General features: G+C 44.5%; 1 protein-coding gene and 1 long non-coding RNA gene across 2 annotated transcripts in view; one reads left to right on the forward strand and one right to left on the reverse strand.

The window, feature by feature from the left end:
- The window catches only part of LOC140717883 (uncharacterized), a 44,116-nt gene that overhangs the window by 24,429 nt on the left and 7,652 nt on the right, over positions 1–12,035 (forward strand). The gene's annotated exons all lie outside the window — the stretch shown is intronic.
- The window catches only part of LOC140717856 (zinc-binding protein A33-like), a 29,693-nt gene that overhangs the window by 5,687 nt on the left and 11,971 nt on the right, over positions 1–12,035 (reverse strand). The window contains exons 5-6 of the mRNA XM_073031578.1: positions 9,169–9,191; positions 326–441 (exon numbers count right to left, since the gene is read on the reverse strand). Coding sequence (XP_072887679.1) covers positions 326–441; positions 9,169–9,191 — 139 coding nt within the window. The remainder of the gene's footprint in view (positions 1–325; positions 442–9,168; positions 9,192–12,035) is intronic.

The following is a 12,035-nucleotide window of genomic DNA, read 5'->3' on the forward strand; positions in this document are numbered from 1 at the left end:
GGGAGTGGAAAAACGGAAGGCACTGGCAAATAGCCAAGAGACAGAGACGGGCAGATATGACAGAGCAGGTAGGAGAGCGAACAAAAGCTTGGCTCTTAGACCGAATGGGTAGCTCCTCTGTGTGAAAGCATCCACCATTTCTGCAAATGGATCCATGGGTTTTGTCCAGATTACGAAAGTCTCTCAGCAACCAGTGAACCAAAGTTAATATTCTCCTCAAAATGGGGTACTGGTGATGAAGAGGAAGATAATATGATCTTCTCCTTGTGCACCTACACCCTTGACGTTTATTTCTAAAAGACAAATTTCTACCTGAGTGACTCACCTGGATCTAAGATCTTGAACATGTTTTTCCAAGTCCAGTACTGCAGAGGACCTAGGTAGTTCTCAGGCTTCACCTTCATGACCACGTGTTCCAAGGGAGGCACCAAAACTTTTGTTCTACATTTGAAAATAAGAAGTTGGAACTATTTACTGGCAGTGAAATATTTTGCAAAAAGTATCCGTCGCATAATCACTAGAGCTCTGCCAGGGACAGGGATTTTGGTTAGGACAGGATATTGGAAAAGTTATAGTGTTTTCTTTGGAACAGAGGTGGATTTCAATGCAATAAAAGTCTTTGAAACTTATTGACAAAAAGATCCAAGGGAGTCGAAAAACAAAGATGCTTGAATTTTACTACTGACAATTCCTAACTGAAGTGGTGCACAACACTTCCTCAGAGTGCCAAATAGTTTCCTTCTGCGCAATCATTTTCTACCATCCTATGGTAAAACAGGTTAAAGATTAGCTTTCTTTGATGGATGTCCATTGAAACATCCAGTGAAATGCATCATTTGTGTCAATGACTAACACAGTGTGCTGGGGTAGCCCACAAGTGGTACTGTGCTTCTGGCAAGCCCACAACCTACTAATCCCAACCTTTAGAACGTGGGAGGAAACCGAAGCATCCGGAGGAAACTGATGTAGTTACGGTGTGAGGGTACAAACTCCTCACAGACAGTGGCGGGAATTGAACCCTGATCTTCAGATTGGGTGCTGGTTCTATAAAGCATTGCGCCAACCACTACGCTATGGTGCCAAAGGGGAGAGGTTCAATATTTTAGTCCTGGATAAGCCCATTTATAGACCACCTTCTGCCTTTAGAATGTCCCAAAACTCTACTTTCTGAAATCTATGATGGCCAGTTTGTATACATCAGTTGATGGGAGGCTTAATTGTCAGTGTGGATGAGGAGGGCTGAAGGGCCTATCTTGGTTTTGTATGACTAATAATCTCAAAACGAGGGGATGTAATTTTAAAGTGATTGGAAGGAAGTATAGGGGAGATGATAGGTAGTTTTTATTAAAGCAGAGGTAAATGCATGGAACCTGCTGCCAGCAGTGGTGGTAGGGTCAGACAGATTAGGGGTATTTATGAAACTCTTAGATAGCCACAATGATGATAGAAAAGTATCGGGCTATCTGGGGATGGAAGGGCTAGATTGATCTTAGAGCAGGTAAAAAGCTTAATGCAACATCGTGGGCCGAAAGGCCTGTACTGTTCTATGTTCTAAATCTTGACATCTCTCTCATTGCACTGGGTGAGGGAAGTATGGAGGTCTGGATTCTAGGAGCTCATCCTCCAATTTTGCCAAATATCTATAGATGAAGAGCCTCAACTTAATGCCTGATCTGAAGATCGGCACCCTTGGCAACGGGCACTTCCTCGCAGTACCTGACTCACATTTCCATGACCTTTTGAACCAGACTCAAGAGTGGCATGGACGAGATCAGGAAGATACTTTGTGCCAGTGATGCTTGCAAATTCATGCCACTGCAACAGTCCTGTACCTTCTAATATTTTTCTCCCTTTGAGCGTGGATCTCAGCTTCTAGGAACTCATCCCTCCTCTAGTAAAGTGTCTAGAATCTGTTTTTCTTAATTCAACCCATTTTCCAGCAAACAGACTGCTGTGTCATGTAACACATTTGGAAAACTTTACTACAGGTGGCCAAGCCTCTTAACTTGGGAATATGGTAGCACTGTGGTTAGTGCAGTCACTTTACAGAGCGAGGGATCACTGATCAGCACTTGATTCCTGTGAGGAGATTGTATGTTCTCCCAATGACCCTGTGGGTTTCCTCTAGATGCTCCGGTTTCCTCTCACATTCCAAAGACGTACATATTAGGATAAGTAAGTTGTGGGCATGTTTTTTTTGCGGCCTAAAGCACAGCAACACTTGCTGGCTGGCCCCAGAACACTGCTCAGCGATGATGCAAATGACACTTTCCAGTGTACAGTATGTGTGGCAAATATTTCTTCAGCAGTTTGATCAGGGCACGACTGTGCAAGCATGTGGACATCAGCCAGTTAGAAGAGTTTAAAAGGAGACAGCTTTATAGAGCGGGCGCCAGAGGAGCTGGCGATGGAGTAGAGGGAGACAAGGGTAGGGAGGCCTGGTTCAACGGGACAGGCGTTAACGGGTTGAGGCAAGGTAGGTTAACCGTGTAGAGTACAGACAGGAAGTGTGTGTGTGAGGCCAGTGTTCTGTGCTTGGTGTCAGACGTAGGAAGTCATGGAGACTTCCAGCCTCCCGGATGGCCACATCTGCGCCAGGTGCATCGAGCTGCAGCTCCTTAGGGACCGTGTTAGGGAACTGGAGCTGCAGCTCAATGACCTTTGTTTGGTCAGGGAGAGTGAGGAGGTGATAGAGGGGACCTATAGGCAGATAGTCACACCGGGGCCACGGGAGACAGATAAGTGGGTAACAGTCAGGAGAGGGAAGGGCAGAAGTCAGAGGCTAGAGAGTACCCCTGTGGCTGTACCCCTTGACAATAAGTACTCCTGCTTGAGTACTGTTGGGGGGGGGGGGGGGGAAGCAACAGTGGCTGTGCCTCTGGCACAGAGTCTGGCCCTGTGGATCAGAAGGGTAGGGAAAGGAGGAGGAAGGCAGTAGTGCCAGAGGACTCTATAGTTAGGGGGCCAGACAGGCGATTCTGTGAATTCAAGAAAGAAAATACGGATGGTAGTTCGCCTCCCAAGTACCATGGTCCAGGATGTTTCAGATCGCGTCCACGATATCCTGCGGTGGGAGGGAGAACAGCCAGAGGTCGTGGTACATATTGGTACCAATGACATAGGTAGGAAAAGGGAGTAAGTCCTGTAAACAGACTACAGAGAGTTAGGAAGGAAGTTGAGAAGCAGGACCGCAAAGATAGTGATCTCGGGATTACCGCCTGTGGCACGTGACAGTGAGTATAGGAATAGAGTGATGTGTAGCATAAATGCGTGGCTGAGGGATTAGAGCAGGGGGCAGGGATTCAGATTTCTGGATCACTGGGACCTTTTTTGGGACAGGAGTGACCTGTAAAAAAAGGACAGGTTGCTCTGGAATCCCGGGGGGACCAATATTCTAGCAGAGAAGTTTGCAAAGGCTATTTGGGAGAGTTTAAACTAGAATTGCTGGGGTTGGGAACTGAACCGATGAGACAGAGGAAGAGGCGGTTGGCTCAGAAATAGAGAAAGGTTGGAAACAGTGTGAGAGGGAGGATAGGCAGGTGATAGAGAAGGGACGCAGCTCAGACCGAAGGTTTGAGATGTGTCTATTTTAACGCAAGGAGTATTGTGAACAAAGTGGATGAGCTTAGAGCGTGGATCAGTACTTGGAGCTATGAAGTGGTGGCCATTACAGAGACTTGGATGGCTCAGGGGCAGGAATAGTTACTTCGAGTTCCAGGCTTTAGATGTTTCAGAAAGGATAGGGAGGGAGACAAAAGAGGTGGGGGCGTGACACTGTTGATCAGAGATTGTGTCATGGCTGCAGAAAAGGAGGAAGTTAAGGAGGGATTGTCTACGGAGTCTCTGTGGGTGGATGTTAGGAACAGGAAGGGGTCAATAACTACTGTTTTTTTTTATATAGACCACCCTATAGTAACAGGGACATCGAGGAGCAGATAGGGTGACAAATTCTGGAAAGGTGTAATAACAACAGGGTTGTCGTGGTCAGAGATTTCCAAATATTGATTGTCACCTTCCTAGAGCGAGGGGTTAAGATAGGGTGGAGTTTGTTAGGTGTGTTCAGGAAGGTTTCTTGACACAATATGTAGATAAGCCTACAAGAGGAGAGGCTGTACTTGATCTGTGTTGAGAAATGACCCTGGTCAGGTGTCAGATCTCTCAGTGGGAGAGCATTTTGGAGATAGTGATTCTATTTTCTTTACCATAGCATTGGAGAGGGATAGGAACAGACAAGTTAGTAAAGTGTTTAATTGGAGTAAGGGGAAATATGAGGCTATCAGGCAGGAACTTGGAAACATAAATTGGGAACAGATGTTCTCAGGGAAATATATGGAAGAAATGTGGCAAATATTCAGGGATATTTGCGTGGAGTTCTGCATAGGAACGTTCCAATGAGACGGTAAGGATGGCAGGGTACAGGAACCGTGGTGTACAAAGGCTGTTGTAAATCTAGTCAAGAAGAAGAAGAGCTTACGAAAGGTTCAAAAAACTAGGTAATGATAGAGATCTAGAAGATTATAAGGCTAGCAGGAAGGAGCTTAAGAATGAAATAAGGAGACCCAGAAGGGACCATGAGAATGTCTTGGCGGACAGGATTAAGGAAAACCCCCAATGCATTCTACAAGTATGTGAACAGCAAGAGGATAAGACGTGAAAGAATAGGACTTATCAATTGTGACAGTGGGAAAGTGTGTATGGAACTGGAGGAAATAGCAGAGGTACTTAATGAATACTTTGCTTCAGTACTCACCACGGAAAAGGATCTTGGCGATTATAGGGATGACTTACAGCAGACTGAAATGCTTGAGCATGTAGATATTATGAAAAAGGATGTGCTGGAACTTTTGGAAAACATCAAGTTGGATGAGTCACCGGGACTGGACGAGATGTACTCTAGGCTATTGTGGGAGCTGAGGGAGAAGATTTCTGAGCCTCTGGCGATAATGTTTGCATCATCAATGAGGACGGGAGAGGTTCCAGCAGATTGGAGGGTTGCAGATGTTGTTCCCATATTCAAGAAAGGGAGTTGAGATAGCCCAGCAAATTATAGACCAATGAGTCTTACTTCAGTTGATGGAAAAGATCCCGAGAGGTAGGATTTATGAACGTATGGAGAAGCTTAATATGATTAGGAATAGTCAGCATGGCTTTGTCAAAGGCAGGTCGTGCCTTATAAGCCTGATTGAATTTTTTGAGGATGTGACTAAACACATTGATGAAAGTAGAGCAGTAGATGTAATGTATATGGATTTCAGCAAGACATTTTACAAGGTACCCCATGCAAGGCTTATTGAGAAAGTAAGGAGTCATAAGCTACAAGGGGACATTGCTTTGTGGATCCAGAACTGGCTTGCCCACAGAAGGCAACGAGTGGTTGTAGACGGGTCATATTCTGCATGGAGGTTGGTGACCAGTGTTGTGCCTCAGGGATTTGTTCGGGTACCCCTAACTCTCAGTGATTTTTATAAATGACCTGGATGAGGAAGTGGAGGGATGGGTTAGTAAATTTGCTGATGATAAATTTGCTGGTGTTGTGAGTAATGTGGAGGGCTGTCAGAGGTTACAGTGGAACATTGCTAGGATGCAAAACTGGGCTGAAAAATGGCAGATGGAGTTCAACCCAGATAAGTGTGAAGTGGTTCATTTTGGTAGGTCAAATATGATGGCAGAATATAGTATTAATGGTAAGACTCTTGGCAGTGTGGAGGATCAGAGGGTTCTTGGGGTGCTGGTTCTGGTCGCCTCACTACAGGAAGGATGTGGAAACCACAGAAAGGGTGCAGAGGAGATTTTCAAGGACGTTACCTGAATTGAGGAGCACACCTTATGAGAATAGGTTGAGTGAACCTTTTCGCTCCTTGGAGCGACGGAGGATGAGAGGTGACCTGATAGAGGTGTATAAGATGAGAGGCATTGATTGTGTGGATAGTCAGAGACCAGGGCTGAAATGGCTAGCATGAGAGGGCACAGTTTTAAGGTGCTTGGAAGTAGGTACAGAGGAGATGTCAGGGGTTAAGTTTCTTTTAAACACAGAGAGTGGTGAGTACTGCCAGCTACGGTGGTGGAGGCGGCTATGATAGGATCTTTTAAGAGACTCCTGGATAGGTACATGGAGCTCAGAAAAATAGAGGCCTATGGGTAACCCCGGGTAATTTCCAAGGTAAGGATGTTCCGCACAGCTTTGTGGGCTGAAGGGCCTGTATTGTGCTGTAGGTTTTCTATGTTTCTAAGTAATAAAGCTAATCTCTGTCGTTAAAACACTACATCCCAGGAGCCCAAAGACCAACTTCTTCACCGTCCTGGCTACCTGTGACACCACTTTCAGGGAGGCGAGTAGTTATGCTCCTAGGCTCTTCAGTTCTACAATGATTCCTAGTGCCCTACTGCTCATTCTGCAAGTCGTACCCCAGTTTGACTTCCTACAACGCAAAACTTTGCGCTTACCTGAATAGATAGATAGATAGATACTTTATTCATCCCCATGGGGAAATTCAACATTTTTTCCAATGTCCCATACACTTGTTGTAGCAAAACTAATTACATACAATACTTAACTCAGTAAAAATATGATATGCATCTAAATCACTCTCTCAAAAAGCATTAATAATAGCTTTTAAAAAGTTCTTAAGTAGTTTACTTAAATACATTAAATACAATCAACCCCGGCACTTTAACATATCTTACTCCTGGCGGTTGAATTGTAAAGCCTAATGGCATTGGGGAGTATTGACCTCTTCATCCTGTCTGAGGAGCATTGCATCGATAGCAACCTGTCGCTGAAACTGCTTCTCTGTCTCTGGATGGTGCTATGTAGAGGATGTTCAGGGTTTTCCATAATTGACCGTAGCCTACTCAGCGCCCTTCGCTCAGCTACCGATGTTATACTCTCCAGTACTTTGCCCACGACAGAGTCCGCCTTCCTTACCAGCTTATTAAGACGTGAGGCATCCCTCTTCTTAATGCTGCCTCCCCAGCACGCCACCACAAAGAAGAGGGCGCTCTCCACAACTGACCTATAGAACATCTTCAGCATCTCACTACAGACATTGAATGACGCCAACCTTCTAAGGAAGTACAGTCGACTCTGTGCCTTCCTGCACAAGGCATCTGTGTTGGCAGTCCAGTCTAGCTTCTCGTCTAACTGTACTCCCAGATACTTGTAGGTCTTAACCTGCACCTGAATTGCACGCCATTTACCATTCCTCAGCACTGACCCAGCTGATCAAGGGTCCCCTGTAATATTTGACAACCACCTTCACTGTCTGTGATGCCACACACTTTAATGTCACGTGCAATACTGCCAACCATGCCTTGCACATTTTCATTCATACAGTGTATAGAAATGCCTACCTACAAAAGGCCCACCTGGTGGAACACCACTAGTCACAGGAGCAAGAAAGCCATTAAGTTAATAAAAACATGCCAGACTTCTCCAGTGCTTTCAGCGCCTGCAATATTTAATTTCCTTTCCTCTGACCTGCAGGAATACTGTCCTTGAAGGTACCTGCTCTCCTTTTAGGCAGCACTCCTCTCGGTCCTTTCTGTGTCCTGACCTTCACTGTTTAACTTATTAGGTACACCTACTTGTTGATGCAAATATCTGATCAGCCAATCATGTGGCAGCAACTCAGTGTGTAAAAGCATGCAGACATGGTCAAGAGGTTCAGCTGTTGTTCAGACCAAACATCAGAATGGGGAAGAAATGGCCAAGGAATGGTTGTTGGTAAGAAACAAGGTTGTATCTCAGAAACTGCTGCTCTCCTAGGATTTTCATGCACAACAGATCTCTGGTGTTTACAGAGAGTGGTACACAATTAAAAATAAAATCCAGTGAGTGGCAGTTCTATGGGTAAAAAGATGAGAGAGATCAGAGGAGAATGGCAGATTGGTTCAAGGTGACAGTAACCCAAATAAGCACAAGTTACAACAGTGGTGTGCAGAACATCACTGAATGCACATGTCTAACCTTGAGATGGATGGGCTACAGCAGCAGAAGACCACAAACATACACCCAGTGTGTTACTAGGTACAGCAGCCACTGAGTGCATGTTTCTCCAGTGTATGTTTAGTGTCTGATGCTATATGCCCGTGATGCTGCTGCATCCCATTCCCTCCTCCCCACCCCACACAAAAAATAAATTAAAAGCTACACTTGTAATGGTGAACCACTTGGGAACATTTATTGCTTCCTCATAAGATGAAGAAATTCTGTATGTGGACCCATGGACCCTCACCAATTTTTAATCGATGCACTACATATAGCATTCTATCCTGATGCATCGAAGGTTTGTAGGGCATCTGCTCTCCGAAAGGCTGCAACAAATTGCACAAAATTGTGGCCACGGTTCAGCAGAAACTAGATCCCTCCAATTTCAACAATTTTGCTTACACTTCTCACTGATTCAAAAAAAATCCCAACAAATCCAAAGACCCCTCCCACTCTCTTCTACCCCCTCCCATCAAACACGGGATTAAAAAAAACCTGAAAGCACATACTACCAAGACTGAAGGACAGTTCCTATCCTGCTGTTGAACGACCTCTTGTACAATAAGGAGGGCTCTGGATCTTCCAGTCTACTTCGTCACGGCCTTGCACCTTGTCTGCCTGAACTGCAGCTTCTCTGTAACAGTAACAATTCATTCTGCATTCCGTTAATGCTTTTCTCTTCTACTCCACAATGCCTTAATGAAATGATCTGCATGGATGGTGTGCAAAACAGGTACCTTGGGTATCGGTGACAATCATAAACCAATTGCAATACAAATTAAAACATTATTCCTTCAGATTGATTGCCACAGCCGGCCATCTTTGAAGGGAATGAGAGTTATACCACTGCTGGTAATGTAACTGCAGATTTAATAGGCTGGCGGGGATTTGGGGATCTTCTACAGAAAAGCAATGATACTGATCTGCTTACAGGAATGACCAATAAATACAAAAAAAACAATTGTGGGGGGGGGGGGGAAGAAGGACTGTCTGTCTGTTATGAACAAACTTCAATTCTACACCTTGCACCACAAAATTTAGATTCCCTTTCAGACTACTTTCTACTTGCCCTCCATAACATCCCTGCATTACGAGCTGAGAAAAAGGCCGTGAAAACTACCTAACTGAACTCACATCTACAATGTCACTATTTGTGGCAAGATGGAGCTAAAATTAATTACCTTTTCTGTGTTTCTTTTAGATTCTGCAAAAACAAAAGAAGTTATTGGAATACAAATACAAACACAGTATTTTTCATGATCAAGCAAAGTCAATGTGGAGGAATTTCATGCCTCTTTTCTTTGATGCTGACAGGACGTGGACATTGCTGGTACCAACAATATTTATTGTCCACCCCTGCTGCCCCTGAACTGTGATGATAATTAAGAGTGAGTCACATTAGTGGAGCAGGAGTCATAAATTGATTCAGTAAAGCAACTGACGTAATCAAAGAACCCTCCCACCCCAGACGTTTTCTCTTCACTCCCCCCCCCCCCCCCCCAATAGGTAGAAGATACCAAAGCCCGAAAGCACCAGGTTGAAGGGCAGCTTCAATCTGGCTGTCACAAGACAAGTGAATGGACTTCTTGTACAATAAGACAGACTTCTGCCTTCACAATCTACCCCATAATGGTCTTGGTTTTTTGTTGTCTGCCTGGCTGCACTTTCTCTGTACCTAGAACACTGTATTCTGTGTTGTTATTGTTTCCCCTTGTGCTACGTCAATGCACTGATGTGACAAAATAACCTGTGTGGATGGCATGCAAAACAAAGTTGATCATTAGACCTTAGTACAAGTGACAATGAAAAACCAAGTGTGGGTCTGGAATTAAATCTTAGGGCTGGAGGGCAGATTAGAACATCAGATGGGCTTTTAAAATGACAATTCCGTAGCATTGTGACTATTGTTACTGTAAATTTTCCCCTCTTCAAATTCCAGGTGGAGTTAGCTATTCAATATTTGGCTCCTCAGCAGCACTGGTGGACACAAACCTGTTGTATTTGGATGCGTGATGAATGATGTGGCTGCTAATACTGGAACTTAACCACACTATCACACCCCTTGATGAAGACTTCTGCTTTCAAAGAGCAATACAGGCATGGGCAGCACAGTGCCCACATGACTAGTCCCAATTTCCTGTCCATATCCCTCAAAGTGGACCTATCCAAGTGCTTCTTAAAGATACAATTGTACCTGCCTCAACCACTTCCTCTAGCAACTCGTTCCAATGCACTTACCACCTTCTTAGGAAAAACTGCCCCTCAGGTCCCAGATATTCTTCTACGGTGACTGGAGGAAAGTTTAAGGGAGATGTCAGAGGCAAGGTTTTTTTTTTATTCTACACTGAGAGTGACAAGTGTCTGGATTACAGGGGTGGTGGTAGACACTGATACAATAGGGACTCTTGGGCAAATGGATGCAAGAAAATTAGAGGGTATGGGCTATGGAGGAGGGAAGTTAGATTGAATGTGGAGTACTCCTTATTCTACGTTCCAAGGAATAAAGACTTGGCTTGGCCAATCTCTCCCTATAACTCCTCCCTTTAGCCCTCGGCAGCATCCTGGTAAACCTTTTCTGCACGCTTCCCAGTTCAACCACATCTTTCCCAGAAAGGTAATGAAAACCACACATCTGGTTTGTTGTGGTATGCTGTACAAGTTATTCATGGGGACCCAACACACGCTGATGTTGCACAAGGAGTGCTGAAGAAAGTCGATTTATGGAGGGAATGGACAAATGACGTTTCTTTCCTCTACAGCTGGTGCTACCTGACCTGCTGTTTTATTTTCAGCGCTCCTTATAATGCCCCAAGTGCACTGTCTGCAGTCGCTTGTGCCTCCAAGTGTCAAAGTTTATTGTCCACACAGTCCTCTTCCCACTTGCTCTATCAAATCACTTCACCTTTCTCCTTTTTTTATTTACCTAGATTTCCCTGAGGAGCAAACAGGACTATGGGGTTGAGAGAGAAAGTAAATCAGCCACGATCGAATGGCAAAACAGACTCAACCAGCTGAACAGCCTAATCTTGCTCCCGTGTCTTATGGTTTTAATACAAATACAGCTTCTCCCTCACTCACACCATTCCTTGCTGGGTTAGAAAAGGAAATGCTGTGAGGAGAGAGAAATTGTTTATGTTTCAGATGTTTATGTTTCGTCAGAGAATCATGACTGGCACCTTAATGCTGTTTCCTTTCCCACATATGCTGCCAAACCTTAGGAGTATCACCAGCATTTTGTTTTTTTATTTCAGACTCCAAGCATCTGCTGTCTTTTTGTTGTTTTTCTTTTCACATAGGCGGGATGTCAGAGACACTTTTTTTAAAAACACAGGGTGGTGAGTGCATGAAAGCCACTGCCAGGGATGCGGTCGAGGCAGATACATCAGGGGCATTTCCGAGACTCTTAAATAGGCACATGGACGACAGAAGAATGGAGGGCTATGTAAAAGGGGAGTATGGAAGTATCAGAAAGGCAGCATCCATTACTAAGGACCTCCAGCACCCAGGGCATGCCCTTTTCTCACTGTTCCCATCAGGTAGGAGGTACAGGAGCCTGAAGGCACACACTCAGGAACAGCTTCTTCCCCTCTGCCATCCGATTCCTAAATGGACATTGAACCTTTGACACTTTCTCATTTTTTTCAATATTTCTGGTTTTTTTGCACGTTTTTTTAATCTATTCAATATACATATACTGTAATTGATTTACTTAGTTATTATTATTTTTTACTTTATTTTTTTCTCTTCTATATTATGTATTGCATTGAACTGCTGCTGCTAAGTTAACAAATTTCATGTCACATGCCGGTGATAATAAACCTGATTCTGATTCTGAAGTAGGTTAAATGGTCAGCTTGGGGACCGAAGGGCCTGTAGTGTGGTGTAATGTTCTATAACTTATCCCCTTGCAGACCCTTCCTTCATACCCCCTCTATCACCCTCTCAACTTCCCCCTCACCTCCTCACTCCTTCCTCCCTCCCACCTTCTATTCTGGCTTCTGCCCCCTTCCTTTCCAGTCCTGAATGTCCGAATGTTCATTCCTCTCCA

The sequence above is a fragment of the Hemitrygon akajei genome, chromosome 2 (assembly GCF_048418815.1).
Source record: "Hemitrygon akajei chromosome 2, sHemAka1.3, whole genome shotgun sequence".
In the NCBI taxonomy this organism is placed as follows: Eukaryota; Metazoa; Chordata; class Chondrichthyes; order Myliobatiformes; family Dasyatidae; genus Hemitrygon; species Hemitrygon akajei.